Raw genomic sequence first — 22,408 nt, forward strand, 5'->3', positions numbered from 1 at the left:
GACAATCTGAGATGCTTCTTCAAGACTGAAGGAAAGTTCATGAAGGCGGTCTTCGACATCGAAGCACTAGAGGAAGTCGAAAAGAAGATAAGGAAGTTTCGAAAGAAACAATCCAAGAAGCTTGAGACTCTAGCATTGTCAGACCTCTCTGAAGTGATGGCCATCATAGGAAAATTCAGATCTGAACATCCAAGACTGCTTCCTAACGCATAACAAAGAAAACCCAGAAGAAGTTTTGAAGTTTTTGCAGTTTTGACTTTTTGTAGATTTTCAGACCTCTGAAATTTCAAATCTCTGACAGCTCTGAAAATGTTTGACACTGGGGAATATTTTGCAGCTCCGATTTTTCAGCATGGCCTCAAGTTCCAACAATTTCTGCCAGCAACACATTTCCACGTTTTTCACTGCCAAATCTGAATTTAAGAGGTTTATATCCGAGTTTCAGGGGATAAGACCAAGTGGAGTTGACTATGGGTGTTGAATGAAGAGATAAATGTAATGCACCAGGACAGAGCAATATTTTAAGAAGTAAAGAACGAAGTGCCTCTTTAAGACCCAGTTTTGACTGAAGTTGTACTTCTTCTCCTCTTCTTCTTCTACAGTTTTCTATCTATGTAAAGGCCTCATGCACGAAAAAAAATATATAAAAGTGCAGGCCAGTTAACCATAAGTTAGTACTTAGTTTTGCATAAAATTAGACTAGATTGCATTGTTTTTCATATTTTCTGCATGGCAGAAACCCTACCTCTGAAAATCACAATTTCAAGGTTGCTTCTCTATATAAGCATGATTGTATAGTGTAATAAAGGTCAGTGTTTTGTACAAATACGAGATATACAATTGGCACTCCTATTTTGTGTGTGGTTATTCCTGCCTGAATATTGCGTCCTCGTAATTTTTTGATTATGAAAGATGAAAGAGCTAATTGTTTATTCCATGTGATGCTTGTTGATTTTAGTATTCTGGAGTTTGTCATAATTGTTGTGAATTCCTCTTTTTCGACTGACTGGAAATGGAATTTTTGTTAGAGCATTCATAGTAATTTGTCTCATGTGCGCATACATCCAAGTGGCTGCACAATTCAATGAATTGCGAAACATCAAACAACCTTTGAAAAAATACGATGATTGCATCTACGAAGTCACGGTTCCGCTGCTCCTGGCTACATGGGTTTTCCATCATTCCCTTGAAGATTTAATTCGCAGAAGCGTTGCAGCAGTGGCTTATATCCAATTAGGTTTTTTATTTCTGCAAATTTTCTTTATGTTAATGTTAGTGCAGTTTCAATAGGATAAAATGCATTGAAGATATTTGTATATATATTAAATACTCTGTATATATATGAGATATATACTTAATTCATTTAATGTATACATATGTATAAGTTATTATCTTACTCTTAATCATGACAATAAGCAAATGTTATTGATAACTAATGAGAGTTAAAGAGACATGCCTCTTAAAATCGTATACATATGCTTTGAGAAGGTAACTTGAAACACACATAAAATCTACAAATGCTATTACAAGTTACAACAAATGAAAAATGATCCTACTTTAACATGGTATTAGAGCCAAGTTTGCAAATGTAAGAAAACAAGAAGCACAGGCAGAGAATAAGTTTAGAGGGGGGCAGATTAATGGAACAGAGAGTTATCACGTCAAACAGATATAGTAGAAGTCAGCATGGATATATATCAGATATTTTGATAGTGTCAGCACTCAAATGACAAAACTTTTTAATTTGAAGGACGATTGGCAGAATTCTAGCAACCATTATGGGATGTGCAACGATGAATAAACATACAGCTGCAGTGATGTAAGATTGAAACCACCAAATGATTTTTAAAAGTTCTGCGACTAGGTATCCAATCAATGATGGATGTGTATGTGATTCTTGAGCAAAATTTATGGGCCATGACTTCGATACAAATTTTCTTTGTTTCAATTGTGACGCACTTGCATCAATCAGTGGACTCTCTGCCTGCAACAGGGTTCATGTGGTGTGCCAAAAAATTTTGAGATTGCTAAAGATCTGATGTTTTCTAAATAACTTGTGTCTCTCCTTTGCATCTGCACATACTTGGCCTTGCAAAGGAAGTCCTAATTGAGCACATTTCATCATATTCAATCGATGCTTAGTGTTGATAAGGAAGTCGCAGCCTTCTAAACCGTTGCATTTGGATCTTTTAGTGACAATATCATGGGAATACCTTTCCCCACATACCCAAATATATGGTTGGAAGATTATCTTTATGCGTATGTGTTATGGTAATTTTAAGACTGCTTATTATCCCAAAGGAGAACCTACAAGTCCATCACATCAACCAAGACCTATTAATGTTGAATGAAAGGATTGATAATATAAAGGCATTATTGATGATTCTTGATCAAATATCAATGATACACAAAATTGTTAGAAAGTAACTATTGAAAGACATGGCTATCAAAAGAATGGAGGACGACAGCACTGTCATGGAGACGAAGTCAATATTGCCGAGCAAGGAAACGAATTGAGAGAAAATTTCAAATGGTGTGAGGATACAATGGAGGCGGATAGTAGTAATAATCCAAATTTAGACAATAATGCAGTGGAAGAGATCTTGAGAACACTACATCTTCTATCCTTGATCAGGGCAAAGGTGATCCCAACAACTCATCGGAGCCAGAGCTCGTAGCAACGACACTGTTAACCCAATCCACCGTGCATAGTAGGCCACAGAACTCATACCTCATCTACTTCCATTGGTACAATGGTAGTAAATGCCAGTTTACTCAGTTATGTCTCTCGAAGGGCATCGGGCATGGCTTTGGGCACACATGTAGCCATGCATAAGGTCTTCAAGGCAAACAAGTTCTGTTATCAAATATTTTGATGGGCATGGACCAGACAGTGGCCCATGGTGTTGACATCATGCCATTCTCTCTTAGCAAATTCTCCGTGCCTTTCTATGTAGTTCCTATTGTCATGGATCTGTTTACTGCAGTCCAGAAGGGCATTTTTAATTGCATACAACACCAGCAACAGCAATCATGATTAATTTAATCTTTCAAATGAGGCATCAAGGACCATAACTGTGGGTGCCAACACAATGGATAGGAGTTTCACTGCAATTGTTCAATTGGGTGACAAGAGTGTCTTCAACAGATGTGAGATTACAGAGCATAAAGATTATCATCATTATTGGCATGATAAGCATCTGGTTATCATCAAATATCTCTACCTATTACATATTGGAGAGTATCGTTTTTAAGGAAGTTGGATGGTCATAACTCCCAGAAAGGTGATTTAAATAACTATGAAGCATTTAAGAGGGGTAACAACTAAATAATTGTTTTAAGGAAGTTGAATGGTCATAGCTACCAGAAAGGTGATTTAAATAACTATGAAGCATTTAAGAGGGGTAACAACTAAATAATTATGGTAACAGCCATCCAATAAACAACGACAAATGATCTGTAATCAGAAACGGCAGCGACTGGCATAATAATTGTTATCATGAGAGGGCTGATTTGTGAGGGTTGATTATGTAATCAAGATGATGCAATTAGTTCAATATGACAAGGTACATAAGGGAGACCAAACAGATTCCCTCAAGCAGATTAGATTATTTGATAAATAAATAAGGTTCCCTTATGAAGCGCTCGATAAGAGTATAACAGGTTGCCACCGATGGTGCAAGTATTTCGTTGCACTTATCAGAAATACCATTGTCAGTAGAAGCATAAGAAGTTATTGATGTATTTGTGAACAATATATTGCTATTATTCAAAATCTTTTTGCTATTATTCAAAATCTTTTAAGTATGAGTCTGTAAAAGAAGTTCCTTACACTTGAATTTAATGAAATTAGTGGCCAATTCTATAGGAGCGAATAAGGGGCATTGTCAGTTCACTTCTAATATTAAATTGTTTGTATAAGCATTTGAATTCAGATTTTGGCTGACAAACTTCTTTTATATACGTGTTCAAGAATGGTCGTCAGCTATTCCCTTGAAGAACAAGTTATGTCTTTATTTGCTACATCTGATTCCTATTGGGCTGATAGACTGTCATAAGTATTGACGACACTATTTTATCTGAAAATCCTTTGATCAAGATCGTGTTTAGATGGGTCGTCAAACTCCACAATCACCATATACTTCGAAACATTTTGATCTATGCAATGTGAGAAAAATTGTTCAATGATATAAGTGGGAATTTTACATTGTGAGGGGAGCAGATTAAAAGGAGAAATGTCTCTCAAACAATCTGAGAGTTTGTTTACTTCACAAATAAAGTTCTTTAGAAACCTTCATAATGACAGATGGGAGCACAGTTGATGTATTAAATTGTTTGACAAAATGCTTTTATGGAGGCATATTCTGACTTGATGCACATGGACATTCAGTAGAGAAACTTGTATCAAACATGTTGATGTTCAGATAAGTATTTTCCTTGAATATTACATTTATCTACCCATTGTAGTCTCTCTTTTGTAATTCTATATATACTATAAAAGCGATTTGCCTTGATTATTTTCCTTTGTCTTTGGAGATGTTCTTGCAGAAAAAGGAAGTTGGTAGTTTACACATGCTACCAAATATTGTGCAGACCCAATCTCATGACAATAGCTCCAAAGAAGTTTTGAACTAGAATTCCTTAGTCATCTAATAATCATGCCGGATAAAGTGAGGCTCTTGAAGCAAATATCTTTGATGATTGAGATTATGAAGCATCCTTCTATATCAGGAGGGAGTCTAACAGTGCATTAGAGGCAACCTTCGACAAAGAGAGGGAGCAGATAGAAGATATGCCTTAGTCAAACTTTTGATGATCTTGGTTATATTGATTCAGTGTGAGTAGACCATGTCAAGATGGATTCTCTAGTGATCAAAAACTATAGCAATTAAAGGACTATGATTCATGAGATAAAATTTCATGTATGTAGGCTAGAACGCCTTATGCTATCAAGATACCTTTCAAACTAGGGAAGCATGACAAGAGGTGCTGCCATGAGGTTAGAGGGATGATAACACATTCAGAGGGAGTCTGACACTTCATCGGAGACAACCTTGTACTAAGAGGTCAGGAAAGTTGATATCAGAGTTGGAGTTTTGACACTTTATTAATAACCTTGACAAGGAGGTCAAAAGTTTAGTGTTTCTTTGTGAAGAAGAATTCCCAAGTGCAATCCTTTGTAATACATTCTTGTCAATGAGAGATAAGTTTTGAGGTGAAAACCTTATTCTCTAATATGTTTCATGGTGGATGTCATGACAACACCACATGACAATATTCGTGGTGACTTCATGTCAACTTTTGACATTTTTTGTGCCCTCTGCAATAGAGCAATGGAGAGGCCTTTACCGAGCACATGCATTTGACCACCAACCTTGAGAGGTTTTCTTCGACAAGAAGCCCTCGACACAACTACACACATCATTCTGAGTGCAGAGTCCATACACACCACAGATTTCGAAGTCACTATATAGACCTTGGTGTGTCGACCACCTCAGATTCCATCTACCATCATCCACCCAGAAGTAGAGTTGTGATGCACCATTCGCATTTAACACTAAGCGCCCCATAAGGGTATGATCTATAAGATTTATGCTCAAATTAATATATATTCTTATAGGAGAAAGCTTCACACACAAGAATTGTACTTTCCTCTGACCTTCCAATTCTCGAACCTTACCAAAAGAATTCATTGCAGTACATTCTCTATTGGACAAGTACGAAATCGTGTTGTTATAGAGCAACGTCATCAGCATCTTTCCCGGAGACGTGTCCATTCCGAAAGAGAAGAGACCACTTGCAGGGTCAGAACTTAAGCTTAAATTTGTGATATCGTGTGTGTATGGGCCTGCCCCCTGTGTACATCATGAGGAAGTGACGACTTCCAAACGATTGTCACTTGTATTTGTAGAAGTTATTGGAAGGTTTCGATCTTACAATAACTTAAATCATGATATACATTTTATGTAAATGTTGAAATAGACCATGAAAGGCCATATCTTGTAAAGCAACAACTAAGTGTTAGATGTTATTCAATTGGCGGTCTATGAGTTGTTTGTATAGATATATGATAGGTATTTGGTGAATATCATGCCTTGATATTCTAATAGGCCATTACCTTATTGAGTACTTACTTAGTGTCATTTATTGATGTTCCAATAGGCCATTACTCAGAGTAATTGGTGAATATCATGTGTTGATATTCTAATAGGCCAATACTCATGTTACCTAATATGATATCAAAATAGTATTTGGTGAATATCATGTGTTGATTTTCTGATAGGCCAATACTCATGTGATATCATATAATGGAAGTCTTCTAATCAAAGCTTTTGTTGATGTGTCATTCCTAAATATTGCCAATGTTGTAATATTTACCCAAATGTTTATCCTCCCTAACTAAGAGGGAGTGTTAATGTTAGTGTAGTTTCAGTCGGATAAAATGCACTAAAGATATTTGTATATATATTAAATACGTTGTATATATATGAGATGTATACTAATTCATTTAATGTATACATATTTACTAGATATAAGTTATTATCTTACTCTTAATCATGACAATAAGCAAATGTTATTGATAACTAATGAGAGTTAAAGAGAAATGTCTCTATGGAGACATGCCTCTTAAAATCATATGGATATGCTTTGAGAAGGTATCTTGAAACACACATAAAACCTACAAGTGCTATTACAAGTTACAACAAATGAAAAAATGATCCTACTATAACACTTTAACTCTCATTACCCTAATCTTTGTGTTTTGTTTTACAGATTTGGTTTTAGGAAATTCATAATAGTTGCACATTTTAAATTTGCATTCATAAAAAACAGAAAAATACAAAAATATTCGAAATTGCTATCTTTCTAGTTGTTTTACAGGTTTCACGATTTCAAAGTTTTTGAACCAGAAAAGGCCTCCTTATGAACAATCACATTAGTCTCCTATTGAGCTACCCAAGTCGTTTGACAAACAGCCTAAAGGAGCCTTGGAGTTGATTTCATCAGCTTTTCAAGAGAAAATTCTGTCTCAGATTTATGTCATTGTCATTGCCTATAAACGACACTCAACACTACTTTCACATATGTTAATTCTCGAGGCTTGTTCAAGAATCATAAATCAGCAGGATCAGTACTATGATATATTTAAAATTCTACAGAGATGGCCAGCAGCAAAAGTGCTACGAATGTCAACAATTAATTATTAAATTCAAAATTATCAAGTGCAAATATTGTTTAACTTAAGCCACTCAAATTAACTCATAACTAAGTAAGAACTATTTTAAAGATCTGTAAGAGTGTCAAGTGCAAATATTGTTTAACTTAAACCACTCAAATTAACTCATAACTAAGTAAGAACTACTTTAAAGATCTGTAAGAGTGTCAAAGAGATGAAATGGGAAAGGATTGATATAGCAGGAGAGAGATGGAGATGACGTTGGATATTAATTGCTTTTAGTTTTTTATATCAAAACAAGATATATATGCTAGTTATATTACAATCCTTTCATATTGAAACTCAACTAAATAATCTTGCAAATCTTGAATACTTAATCCAAATTTATAGCATATACCAACAATAACGAATCTCCAATCTGAATGCTACACACTATAGACTCTAATACCAATGAATGGATAATTTTAACAACAAAATTGATAACCAAAGACTATAGATACGACCGTTGCAATCTGGACTCAAAATCATGACAAAAGAAAGTATATCTGAGACATCAAAAACCCAACGCAACAAGAAGTCTCACTAAATCCAAAATTGGTGACATTGTTGTGATACATCCGACTCCAAAGACACGAAAGCAAGCAGTTACAAAAGATTTTTTGAATTTCAAAAACATGCAGGAATACAACTCTTCAATAGCCACACACGCACGCACATGGCCCTTAGTCAACAGCCATGCAAGAATAAACTCTTTGATGCCCAGCCGCCACATAAGCATATGGCCTTTCGTTTATTGATGCTGAAGACTCTTCATAGTCTTTTCAAAGGAAGAGATTCTTCACATAGAAAATGGTTCAACATTGAAGACTTGTATACCCAAACATAAGAAAGAATTAGTTGATGCAGCAAAGAATAAATAGTAAATATATCAAACATTATACTGATGCAATCACAGGTATGTAGATAGCTCCTGCAGCTACCAATCTTCAACACTCCCTCTTAGCAAAGGAGATATATTTCCAAATACTCAATTCATGGAATCTCTCAATATGACACTCACAATGGTTTTGCCCATTTGTGAGAAAAACAAAATTTATCACAAAGACTCTCAACATGATAAAATCATGGAGTCACTCAACATGTTCACCATGGCTACTCCCATGTGTGAAATAAATGTAAACACAAGCTCTCAATATAGAGTCACTCAACGTGACGTTGTCATAGAGTCTCTCCACATGACATACACTATGGCTACTGAATTAAATTAAATTAAATACATAAACTCTAGCCACAAGTCGCCCTGACAGATTAAATTAAAAACATACTTTGGACAAGCCCCAAGTTTACAACCATAACTAACTCATAAGACCAAATAAGAGTACGTGCTCTTAGACATAGGTCCACGTATCATCCAACAATCCAATTCCAAGAGCACACAAGCCAAATCCCACAAATCAAAGCTTGCAGAAACAATCTCCAAAGCCTGCCCACGAAATAGGAACATGTTACCAATAGCCACCAAAATGACTCTAACTCCAATACGATTACTCCAATCATTATGCGCACATAGGACAAGGTCCACCAATATGCCTCAAACATAACCCTAATTGCACGAAACATAGATCCACAAAATCCAAGCTCGATGCTCCTACATACAAGATTGCCACTACCCTAGGATGCTCCTGCATCACCTTCTCAGCAAAGGCAGTATTTGCACAATGTTTGTACAGGCAATATTTGCACAATCACACCTAGATAAACATTGTGCATACATCATGGATTGTGGAAATCTGCTTACATTAAATGCAATATTCTCACAACTTTGATTATTATAAAAAGTTACAGCTAGCTCCAATGTTTGACCAAACAGTGAGCTTTTGATGTCAAACTACTTCTCAAGCTTGTTGATCCTTTACAAAGGACTTGGCACTTTCCATCTATTGGTCAAGCTCCAGTTGAATCTTCAAGCACTTGCATCCACCCCTTGACCTCCTCATTCAAGATTGCTTACTATGCTTGCCTTAGAGTAACGATTTCCAACACATCCCTTTGAAACTTCTAACATGCTAGAGTCCACGACTGTCCTTCTAGACCTCATTCTAAATCACTCTATCCTAAATAAAAATGCAAAGCTACCAACATCAAATCCAACCTTTAACATCTTCACAAAAGTCCCTCTTGATCCCTGCTTCCTTAGAGATTGTGAAAAAAATCTCTCTAAATGAAATTCCCTCTATTGATCTTTGAACCTTAATGCTCTCGATTGTTATTCATAATTCTAGCTAAATGAGCTAAAGTCATAAGATGTTAAAGTGTGTTTGTATAGATAGAATCTAAGTTGTCTGTTTTGATACAAGAATAGATATGGATTTGAGATTTAGGTACACTTTACATCTTTGGTTGTACAAAACTCACATACTATTAAACACATAGCATCAAAAATAAAAATCATGTCAGAGTCATGAATAATGTAGAGAGGAGCTTGAACAACTTTGTTTACCATCATTATACCCAAAATTTACTATCTATATGTGGAGCTTTTCACTTGTATCTTGCACAAGTATTGCTATTTGATAGGAGCATTACTTTGGAATTGACTTGACAAACCAAAAGTATAAACGCAATTCAATTACTTGGGAAAAATCAAGGAATAAAAGCAATTGTTGTTCCATCTGGCTTGATCCAATATTAACTTTATTTTTTGCTTTTAAACCTAGCATGGGGTTTGTGGGTAGCATCATAGGAGTTAGGGGCAAACCCTTTCTGCCAAGCCCTAATAAGTTTTTGAGACAGACACATGTTAATGGTGAATATCATAATTTTATCATTATTAACCATGCAATTCAAGCTTTAATAACAATAACGTAGAGATTTAGATCAATTGCAACACACAGTTCTCATAATAAAATCAATAGATAAACATCCAACATGCCCAGCTATAAGGTCTTCCGGGTTATGGCCAAATTCAAAACAATTACAATAACAATTATTCAAGACCTCGCAAGATCCAACCCCTAGTTAGCCCAAACCCATAATCTATAGAAACCCCAAGAAGAACTTGAATTGTGCTCGCAAGCCACCAAGCAACCTTCTTGTTTCCCAAGCCCGCACTTAGCCACTAGCTCTTCTGCACTTCGCTCCTCTTAGCTACTCTTGCTCGACTCCATCATGAATGAATGACTCTAGACATCACAAGACCCTCTACTTATACTAAACCAAGCCACCTTCTTGTTTTCCAAGCCCACACTTAGCCACTAGCTCTTCTACACTTCACTCCTCTTAGCTACTCTTGCTCAACTCCATCATGAATGAATGACTCTAGACATCACAAGACCCTCTACTTATACTAAACCAAGCCACAAGTCGGCCCACCAAGTTACATTAAATAAACACTCATATTAAATACAGACTCAAGCCACAAGTTGACCTGACAAACTAAATTAAATACATACTTGGGACAAGCCCCAAGTTTACAACCATAACTAACTCATAAGACCAAGTAAGAGTATGCCCTCTTAGACATAGGTCCACGTGCCATCCAACAATCCAAACCCAAGAGCACACAAGCCAAATCCCACAGATAAAAGCCCACGGAAACAATCTCCAAAGCTTGCCCACGAAATAGGAACATGTTACCAACAACCACCCAAACGGCTCTAACTCCACTACAATTACTCCAATCATTATGTGCACATAGGACAAGGTCCATCAATATGCCTCGAACATAACCCTAACTGCATGAACATAGATCACAAAATTCGAGCTCAATGCTCCTACATACAAGATTGCCACTACCCTAGGATGCTCCTACATCACCTTCTCAGCAAAGGCAATATTTGCACAATGTTTATACAAGCAATATTTGCACAATCAAACCCAAATAAACATTGTGCATATATCATGGATTGTGGAAATCTACTTACATTAAATGCAATATTCTCACATTTTTTATTATTATAATAAGTTACAACTTATTCCAATGTTTGACCAAACAATGAGCTTTTAAAGTCACACAACTTATCAGGCTTGTTGATCCTCTACAAAGGACTTGGCACTCTCCATCTATTGGTCAAGCTCCATTTGAATCTTCAAGCACTTGCATCCACCCCTTGACCTCCTCATTCAAGATTGCTTACAATGCTTGCCTTAGAGTAACAATTTCCAACACATGCCTCTAAAACTTCTAACATGCTAGAGTCCACAATTGTCCTTCTAGACCTCATTCTAAATCACTCTATCCTGAATAAAAATGCAAAGCTACCAACATCAAATCCGACCTTCCAACACTGCAACAGACTTAGTTAACATCTTCACAAAACTCCCTCTTGATCCCTATTTCCTCAAAGATTGCGAAAAAAATATCTCTAAATGAAATTCCCTCTATTGATCTTTGAACCTTAAAGCTCTCGATTGTTATTCATAATTCTAGCTAAATGAGCTAAAGTCATAAGATTTTAAAGTGTGTTTGTATAGATATATCATATAATCTAAGTTGTTTGTTTTGATACAAGAATAGATATGGATTTGAGATTTAGGAACACTTATACATCTTTTGTTGTACAAAACTCACAGATTATGAAACTCGTGGCATCAAAAATCATGTCGGAGTCATGAATAATGTAGAGAGGAGCTTGAAGAACCTTGTTTAGCATCATTATACCCAAAATTTACTCTCTATGTGGAGCTTTGCACTTGTATCTTGCACAAGTATTGCTATTCCATAGGAGCGTTACTTTGGAATTGAATTAACAAACCAAAAGTATAAACATAGTTCAATTACTTGGGAAAAAATCAAGAAATAAAAGCAAATGTTGTTCCATTTGGCTTGACCCAAAATTATTTTTGTTTTTTGCTTTTAAACCTAGCATGGGGCTTTGTGGGTAGCATCATAGGAGTTAGGGGTGACCCCTTTCTGCCAAGCCCTAATAAGTTTTTGAGACAAACACATGTTAATGGTGAATATCATAATTTCATCACTAGTAACCATGTAATGCAAGCTTTAATGCATTTATGGTGATTTTGTGCAAACTGTTAGAATACCAACCTGAAATTTTGACAATGCAAGTGAGAATAATTTCTAGATATATGCATTATTAAATTTTGCAATTTAGAAACTCTCTTCAAAGAGTTAGATAAAATGCATATCACCAAATATTTCTATCTCATAAAATCAGAGATGAAGATCTCTGTCCCAGCTACAAACTTCAACAATAGTAACCAAATACCCATGGCAGCAAGGTCACCCCAGCCACACCTAGGGGAAACCATGGCCCAAAAAAACATAATTATGAACAAAAATCATTTATAAATTTGCAAACCCACATATTTCAAAAATTCCAAAAGCATTTATCAATGCTGAAACATGATTGAAAACTTAAAATATGCCATCATTTTAAAGTTTGTCTCCATTTTTGTGAAAAAACACATGTTTATAACAGCTTTTGTATTCATAGTACATGTTGGGGTTTTAAAAAGGATATACTAAACCTTGAAGTGTTTGAAGGTCTCTTGGAACATGGCTAAAAGTGATGAATTATGATGGTCACCGTCAACATGTGTTTGGTCTCAAAAGCTTGGTAGGGCTTGGCAGAAAGGGTTCACCCCTAACTCCTATGAGAAGTGTCGCTACCTGCAAACCCCCGTACTAGTTTTAAAAGCAAAAAATAAAAATGACTTTGGGTCAAGCCAAATGGAACAGCAATTGTTTTTATTCCTTGATTTTTTTCCCAAGTAATTGAAGTACATTTATACTTTTGGTTTGTCAAGTCAATTACAAATTAATGCTCCTATTGCATAGTTGCCCTCTAAGTCACAGGGTTCGCCACATTTCTAGCTTAAAGTTCGAAATTTGGCGAACATTCATATATGAGATTGTATTCGCAAAAGTTAATATTCATATGGGAAAGTCAATAGAATTTAATTTAAAACATTTTCAGGTTTTAATCGGTTCATCATCAACAAGCAGCCGCTTTTGTGCACATTTCTTTTGCAAGCGACTACATGATTTTGTCAAATCTTCAGCCTCTTCTGTAACGTGAGTTTGTTCAAGTGTGATTACAACAATGTGTGACGAGTCAATTGCAAGCAAATTTGACCTCCTATCGATCTATGTCGTTGTAGATTCAGCACAATTTCTATTTCTGTTTGCAGTCACAATTTTTTTCTAGTTTGCGTGCTTTTTTAAGTTTTGCTTTTAGGGTTTTAATAAGTTTTAGATTATTATAAAGTTATATTGGTAAGTTTCAATGTTTTATAAAATTATGCACACATGCGTTATCTTTTTTAGTCAATATTTGTAAAACTTTACTATTATTTGATTATAATAAAATTTTATATAATAAGGGATGTAGATTAGTGATGGTAATCTCTGTGATAGTTTTTGGCTAGGCTCTGGGTCTTGTCTCTGGCACCAATCAATGAATTGTATTCATATGGGTTTTGGGCTCTTTGTAATTACTATATTCTCGATCTGGGAATCTCTAGGACAAGATTCATTAGTGTTGATAAATACTCTCTCTTGATGCAGTATTTCATCTTTTGCATCCCTTTTTTGTATTAGGCAATGACCGGAGTTTTTCTTTTCTAGTTCTTTTCTCCGAGAGCTTTTTTGAACCAGTTATTATTAATAAAAATATAATGTTTCACCAAAAATTATATATATAAAAATAAATTAAATTGTTTTAAATTTAATATTATTCATTGTCATTTACCTTTTCAACATTAAGAATAGTATATTTTCTTATAATTTAAAAATGCAAAATTAAGTTTAATAATACGTTTATTAAGTTTATTAGGTTTTTAAAAGGAAATTTATAATTAAAAGAATCGTGTTTAGAGCTCAAAAAAAGATATATTTTTTGTTTTAATGTTTTTTTAATTTAAATCTAGTGGATGTTTGAAATATTATTTATTATTTTTCTTTTAATAATGTTGAGAGTGTATTATTTATATTTAAAAATTAAAAAATATATAACGCCGAATTTTTTCATTCGAATTTTATTGTTGTGGAACATGAACTCTAATTTGAACCTTGTGACATAGGTTGCACTTGTGTAAGACACAAAGAGAAGATTAGGAAAATGTGACGACAATAATCGAGATGTCGTCATGCTCATCAAACTTTCTGTTACAGATGATCAGCGCCTTCAAGTGCCTTCAGCAAAATAGTTAAAAAGAACTAGGAGCTCTTGAAGGAGCTTCATGTAATGTCCTCATTTTTGCTAGCATTGGAGTTTCAAGGATTAGCCTATTGTTGTGATCCTCGTAGGCTAATAATTGTGGATAGAGGATCTTCTAAGGCAGTGGCTTGGCTTGGGAAGGTCTTATCTTCTCCACAATTTAGTAAGGTACAGGTTGGTCTTCATTTGGCTCAAATTGGACTTCATTTGGCCTTAGTTTTGTGTACTTACTATTTGTGGTAAGTTGGTGTTGATCGAGATGGACCCTTTCTATTTTTGGAAAGTGCATTTGGCCACAATAAGAAATAATAGGTATGACTCCTATTTCAGACAGCATATTTAAATGATGAGTATTTTGAGAGCTATCATATTTATAGTAGCCAAATTATTATTAATTATTTGATGGCTTATCATAAAGTTATAATTTCACTTTATTATTTCACTTGAGAGTTGAGTTATCATTGGAAAGTGTCATTTATTAATAAGTTAAGCCAAGTCAAGTGAGAGAATCTAAAGGAAGCTTCTAATTAATGTTGTGTGGTGAAGCTTCTTGAGTGAAGTTACATTTTGGCAACAAAAGGGAATTTCGAGGTTATAAATACAAGCCTATTTGTTGAGAAAAGCATGCTTGGATATTTTATTTGCTTTTAATGCCTTTGTGGCTTTTTCGAAGTTCTAATTTTTGTGCCCTTGCTGAAGTATAAGGGTCTGAATTCTGAGTTGTTCCATTGGATCTACAGCTGAAGTATGGTAGATTAAAATCTGAGATTTTGTTTTGAGTTTGCATTGGCAATTGTGCTGAGGTATACAATTGGCCATTTCTCCTACTGTTTTATTGTGGCCAAGGAGAAGATTAATTGTTGGAGCTGATTATTTTCCAACCTACAGTTGAAGTCTAGTAGTTTTGGAATTTGAGTCTTGTGGATCAATTTCTTAAGCTTTGCATCTTCCATTTCTGTCATTTATGTTGCTTGGAAGAAAGTATACAATGAAATTCTAAGATGTAACTTGATTCAATGCTGATGTAAATTATATTGAGAGAGAAATATGAAGTAGTTCGGTTTTTTTTAAGTTAAATGGCATAGTAAATCAAATGCAAATATATCATTGCCATTGAATTGAGCTTGGTCATCATCATTGTTGTTAAAAATTGCCTAATCTTGGTGAATGTGATTTAGTCAGCCTTGGAGTTCTTTTCAGTAGAATTGGCATTGTATGCTAAATGTTTTGACATAATGTCAAAAGTCAGAAATATTAGTATTTGTTAGAGCTATAACCAAGCCGGGTTATTACACTTCATGAGACATCTGACAAAAGTTGAGGCATTTCTGAAGAATATGTTGTATTCTATCAAAGATGGATGAGAAAATGTCTCGAGGCACATCATACGAAGACAAGGACATCTGTGACCAGCTTGAGGCTATTAGCCTCAGGATGGATGAAGAAGATTCGGTAGTGATCATGTTGAAAAGCATGTCCCGATCCTACAAACATTTCATTGGACGGTCAATATCGCTTCTACTACCATTTGCAAAAAGTTTTTGCAAGAGGATAGGTGGAAGCAGTGCTAGTTCGTCCTCCACTAAACAGGTGGCCTTCACAGCCAAAGCACCAGGTAAACCTCTAGCATCTTCAAAAGATGAGTGTTTATTGCAATTATTGCCACAAGTTCGGTCACATGAAGATAGATTGCAAGAAATGATTGGCAGCAGTACAGTATTCACAAGGAGGGTCTCATCAAAAGGCCCACGTTGTTACACATTTTAATTAGGAGTCTGCCTCCTATGCATTCTAATCAGATCATGAGACATCATCTACCTAGTACATTGACTCTGTCACCCCTGAGCATTTCGCAGATCATCAGGATTAGTTCACAAAGTTCATACCACAAGTGCAGCATTGTTGACAGGGAGTCTCACACTATAGTTGCAGTTGGTTTTGAGGGTCATGGTCTTTATAGATTCATTGGTACAAGAGATTCTCGGGAGCAGGTCATCGTAGTGAGAACTACTTTCTTCAACAATCTTTGGCATCAGCGGTATGGGCTTCTGACTGTTCGCTATCTCTCTCAGCTGGCTCAAGATAGTCTGGTTGTTGGATTACCAAAGATTCTGACACAAAATCATGGAGTTTGCAGAGCTTAAGAGACAGGGAAGCAACATTGGACTCCATTTTCACATGGCGACTCTTGAAGGGCATCAAAGGTAATGCAATTTGTTCATGCAGATATTTGTGGACCCATGAACACTCCATCAGTCACTGATGCAAGTATTTTTTGCTCTTTGGCAACGATTTCAGCAGGAAAATGTAGTATATTTTCTCTGGCATAAATTAGAGGTGTTCAGTATGCATCAGAAGTTCAAGGGCTTAATGGTAAAAGAATCAGGTTGTCAGATTGTCACTCTTCGGTCCAACAATGGTGGAGAATTTTGTTCATCTCATTTCTCCAACTTTTGTGCCTCATGTGGGATTAAGCATTAGCTTACAGTGATCGATATCCACTTACAGTGATAACTATCCTATATGTACCCTAAATGAATTAAGATAACATGTGTGACTAGAACCTAGGTCATGAGCTAGTCAGGCAAAACACACCTCTTCCACAGAAACAGTGTTCCCTCACAAGCCTTCATCTCATGCACATCACATTTCTTCATGATGCCACCCTTCCTCCTTTAATTATGACATTATTGTAGGAAGGTAGCACAAGATATTTTATTCTCCTAGTGGCTGTCTCCCTGTGCCTTTATTCTTTTCTCAGCATTTCATCCCTTAGGCTTATATTGCTGTCCTACTTGGTCGTGCCTTTCTTTGCTCCTCTTATGGCACCCTGCAATGGTGGGGGAGGGAGGGAGAGAGAGAGAGAGAGATCTCCATAAAAGTTGGTGCCAGAGAGATTATGCTGAGGTGAGTTTGTTCCTGCTGGGACTTTATCTCTCCCTAATGCTCTTAACTCTTCCCAGATTGGTTTGGCCTTTCAATCCTTACAGTTTCTCTCCTGCAAATTCAAGTTGATTTGTTTTCTTTTGAAGTTTGCATCTGTTCAGAATCTATTTTCTCAATTTTAAACCTGTCTTCTACCATGGGCCATAAACAAACCTTATTTCTGAACAGGATAAAAGACCAAGGATTAGTAGCATCAAACAGTTAAGAGAACTGCGAAACAGGCATCTAGATTCTTTTCTGCTCATGGTAATAAGTTTCTGAAAAACATGGAAGGCTTAGTTTTCTGCAAGAGTTCTAAAAATACTAACTGCAGTCAAACTCCCCTTGTTATGAAGACCCACCCATTCTTGTGATGCTGTTGCTGTGACCAATTTTACCAGAGCCTGGATTACAATTACTTTCAGAGAAAATTTATTGTGACTGAAAATATTAGAGGTTAACCGAAGGTCCGAAACCAATTGTTAAGTACCAACTCTACTTTGAGAAAAATATTACTGTTTCTATATTTAAGGAGCCTAAAGTCATAGCCAGCCCTTCTGATGTAGCCCACAAAGCAAATTCTCATTATGTTATGGATACTGCTAAGGAGGTTAGATTAACTTAGAGAATATCTCTATAATCTGAAGGAGGTTGTTTGACTTATGCCGGACCCCTGGCAATTAGAATAGACTACTTGTCCAGCTGATGAGATGAAAAGATCCACCCTCCCCTAAACCATAATTCCATGACCTACAAAATCTTGACTAGCCAGAAAAGTTTCCAGCATCCGACATGTGAGAAAGACCCAACCCTCCATCACTCATTGGTTAAGTATAAGAGATAGGATCAAGCTGATCAGAAAGGACTCATTCATGAGCCAATACCCGACATACCGGTAGTCTCCCTCACCTGCTAATTGGGTAAGCTACGAACAGGACTCTAATCCTTCCTCCACATCACTGCCACGCCCTAATATCTACAGGGCCTACGTGATCCATAGCTGTCTATCTGTCCTTCCCTTGAGAAGACCAAGCTTGAAAGGTTGGTCTATCCCCCCAGGGGACCTATGAATGCACACTACCATTATTTTGCAGGGTGGCAGGGGCTCAATACTGCCGATCTCCCACAAAATTAGCTCCCCACCCGCCCTCCACACCCCAACCTGTGCGGTAGAGGGATTTCCCCATGAAGACCAGACTAGGGGTGGGAGGGAGTGCCCCTCTATCTTCCCGGTAGGGGCAGAGGACATCTGTTCCTTCAATCTGAATATTAATAATCTTCTCCTTTTTTTCGTCCAACCAATAGAATCTAGCACAGAGGAATTCCCCCGCTCGATCCAGAGGCACACTTACATTCCATCCAGAAATAATTAAATATTATTCGGGAAAGGATGGGCACGATGGTTCATCAGGCCCCTACCATTCTATAGGTAGTAAGTAGAATAATTGGCTCTGCAGAGTGGGCCCTACTATCCGCCCCTTATAATAGTAGGTCAATTCCCACCCAACCAGCATCTATAGCCTCCCACCCACCCTGCATTGGGAGGTCAACTCCTTGACAACCAAATTTTCAAAAAATTCTAAAGTGCCTGTGCAGGTGCAGATAGTTTGTCTGGAGTCTGGACAATCTGACAGAGGATACTGCCATCCCTATTGGTGGATCATTCACCCTGTGTATAAGATTTGCATACAAGGTCCTTGTGGTGGAGACTCTCCACAATCTTCACCTCCTCTTGGTAACTAATGTAGAGTCATGACAGATGCAGATGAATTCGGGAAAGGATGGACAGTATGGTTCATCAGGCCCCTACCATTCTATAGGTAGTCGGTAGAATAACTGGCTCTGCAGAGTGGGCCCTACTATCCACCCCTTATAATAGTAGGGCAATTCCCACCCAACCAGCATCTATAGCCTCCCACCCGCCCTGCATTGGGAGGTCAACTCCTTGACAACCAAATTTTCAAAAAATTCTAAAGCGCCTGTGCAGGTGCAGATAGTTTGTCTGGAGTCTGGACAATCTGACAGAGGATACTGCCATCCCTGTTGGTGGATCATTCACCCTGTGTATAAGATTTGCATACAAGGTCCTTGTGGTGGAGACTCTCTGCACAATCATCACCTCCTCTTGGTAACTAATCCATTCCCAAAAGATCAGGTTCATTATGTAGAGTCATGGCAGATGCAGACGCAGATACTGGCAATGAAATCAATGCTGACTGTTAGGTCTAAGCATGGATGGGGCTTTGAACCAGCCAAGCTGCCTCTTTAATAGTTGTTTTTTATGTAGTTTTTGAACTACAAGTTTGAAATTGGGAGGCGTAAAACCTCTATAGACCAGTTCTTAAAACTGGGTCTCTATTTGATAAGAGTAGTAGCGTTCTCTATGTATCACATTCTCTATGCACACGCATCCTAATTTTGTAAGTGAAATATGCATATCCGTAGTGTTGACTTTTCCACCTTTTTGAGTAGCTGACTGTGTGGAGCAAGGATAAGAAGTATCCTAAATTTGTGCCACTTGTGTTACTCTAGTCACCTAGACTTACCGCTGTTTCTTCCTACTGGACAGCCAGACCAACTTTAAACGTCAGCACCTTTTGCTGATTTTATAAATACATATGCATGCCAGAATAAAAAATATCAGACACACCATAATGCAGACTTACTTTTCTCATGGTCTTCCCTTATTGTGTTCTAGTGTGTCTTTCTAATACTTGAACATGTAAGAACCATAATCACTAAATTTTGACTCTCAAACGTTCAATGAAATAGTAGGTAGGAAAAGCTCCATGAACATGATGAACTCTTAAAGATGACTTTACATTCACCATTCACAGCTCATGTTTCTAGTGGAGATTAAAAAATCAGCCATCCAAATGGAACAAGTTTGTTCCTAAAAGGAGCGTGATACTTTAATCTGAATGGGATGTGCATATAAATATATCAAATTTTATTTTCATCAAATCGAAGTCCTTCGACTAAACTGTTACAGTTTTGCAATCCCCTGGAGATGGTCTCAGCTATGATTTTTGTCCAATTATTCCTATGAGAAAACAAAGCAGACCAGGGTTAAAAACTTATATCCACAAATATTATGTTCTGAGTTCCATGCCAAACCCTAATCCCAACATAAGACAACTCAAATTCGTTTTGCTATCATGAAATTTCCTCACAATGCCCTTCCCTTCGGTTATTATTCTGAGCCAAAAAAGCAAAAATGCAACATGTAAATTGTAAATTGTAAATTGTATAGATTGAAAGGATAAAAACCCACCTGGATAATTGTTGCTTCTGGGATTTGCAAAGGGCTGCAAAGATTGAAGCGATTTCACAGGACCCCATAGTTTCCTATACTGGGAAGTCTGCAACATTCAATGAGAGCTACAGCCTTAATATGCCAATTCAAATACAAACAAACATGTACTTTAAATGTAGAGTAAAACAACATTTCAAATGATTTTGTATTTCACCTGATTTCTTGCCCTGGGAACAAACTCCTCATTCTCAACCACAGGGTGCCAGTTAAAAATTGTCAGGATGCCTGTTTTGTACTGAACAAGATCTGTGGTGGAGGACCTCGCTAACAAAAGATGTGTGACCAGGGAAGCCAGGGATAATAAAAGCCCAACAAGGGCTGCCCATTTGATCTTGGACTTGAAAATCATTATTTCTCAGACTATATTTAACTACCACAAACTATATATCAGATTTTCGGATAGATTCCCAATCCTTCTCCTCGCCTAATACATTGCTACCAACAGGACAGATAATTTTAACTCACCCTGTACATGTCTGTATTTGCCTCCCAGGTCAAACTGCCATTGAAGTCCACCCCTGATGTCCATATGTGGAACAAATGAATCAGCTTTGGAGCTATAAGATGCATATAATGTGAAGGGAATTTGAGCAGCAGATCTGAGGTAAGAGACAATAAAACAACTTAAAAACAAGATCCCGCAGCTTCGCAAGCAACATGCTAATTTTCTGCGTGGCAATATACGATTAAAACTAGTCAAACCTGAGAAACCCAACTCTCTTTTCACACAATCCCATCAAGGAATGGTTACTGTATGGCTAAACGAAAAATAGTGAAGAAAAAGGAATCGTGTTTCCTCATTTGGTGCTTTCAATCTTCTTTTCCTAGAATCTGGAGCGTAACTCTAAGCCCAAGGCTCACGCTCTGTCTGTACTTTGTCATGTTTGTATTCATCCCTACCAAGCGACCTTTCTTTAACCACTAGAGATTCCATGGAAATCAACAAGAAAACAAGTTATATTTTAGAAAATGTATAGCGCTGGACACCAGATCTCTAATTCCACATCGAGCTTGTTCTTCTCCAATCGAGTAGAAGTAAAATTTCCTTAAACCAACGATTTCACCCCCTTTCACATGGGACTGGATCATATTAGCATAATAATGAGTGAATTTTGAAATTCCAAAATGCTGAGATTAGGCCCATTTTTTTTCAATACGATCAGGGTTAGAAAATTTTTGAAGGGTCTTTAAAAGCAGACAGTGCTAACAAGGACGGGTGGAAGACAAACTGACTTCTTATTTAAGGACTTGTGCCCATGATGAAAGGCTCCCGTGAGCATGAGGCCTTGTAATTATAATTTATAATTAATTAGGCTCTTAAGTCTTAAATGAGAATGGATACTAATCTCTCTTACATCCGTGCAAGTCACCAACTGCATGTAAGTCACATTTAACATGTGTATTGGCCAAGTGCTATTTAGGGTCTTATAGACACTCTTTTGGTAGAGTGGGTGTTGTTAAAATCTTCTACTCCGCCAAAGGGTTGTAGCTCAATTGGTTGGGCACAATTGGTAAGGATGATGGTACAATTGACATTGTCATCTACCAAGGTTCAAATCTCAGCAGGCGCGTTTGGGCCAGGTTCGACCCTTGGGTGACTTTGACGTACTAGGATCCCCTTGCCCTTGGTTTCTTAGCCGAAGGAAGACTTCTAGTTTAGATATACGCTTACTCATAATGTTGTAATCAGCTATGTAATGGCAGAGATGTTGATTGTTTCCATCAAGAAAATCTTCTATTCATTCATTTTGTTTCTAATAATAAGTTTAGGTTTATAGTTTCATATAAAAAAATTAATATTTTTATTAGTTA

At 36.7% G+C, this 22,408-nt stretch overlaps 1 protein-coding gene across 2 annotated transcripts in view; it reads right to left on the reverse strand.

Moving 5' to 3' along the window:
• Positions 1–21,854, reverse strand: part of LOC149553960 (protein EMBRYO SAC DEVELOPMENT ARREST 30-like) — an 86,029-nt gene extending 64,175 nt beyond the window's left edge. Inside the window, exons 1-3 of one of the 2 annotated variants that reach the window (XM_089789295.1) lie at positions 21,299–21,633; positions 20,751–21,195; positions 20,555–20,642 (exon numbers count right to left, since the gene is read on the reverse strand). In XM_089789295.1, coding sequence (XP_089645421.1) covers positions 20,555–20,642; positions 20,751–20,945 — 283 coding nt within the window. In that variant the 5' untranslated portion in view covers positions 20,946–21,195; positions 21,299–21,633. Of the gene's footprint in view, positions 1–20,554; positions 20,643–20,750 lie in introns of both variants that reach the window. The other variant, XM_089789294.1, reaches the window with a different exon arrangement.
• Positions 21,855–22,408: the final 554 nt, after the last annotated feature.

The sequence above is a fragment of the Cupressus sempervirens genome, chromosome 6, assembly GCF_028749045.1.
Source record: "Cupressus sempervirens isolate cs-2001-9-10 chromosome 6, ASM2874904v1, whole genome shotgun sequence".
NCBI lineage: Eukaryota > Viridiplantae > Streptophyta > Pinopsida > Cupressales > Cupressaceae > Cupressus > Cupressus sempervirens.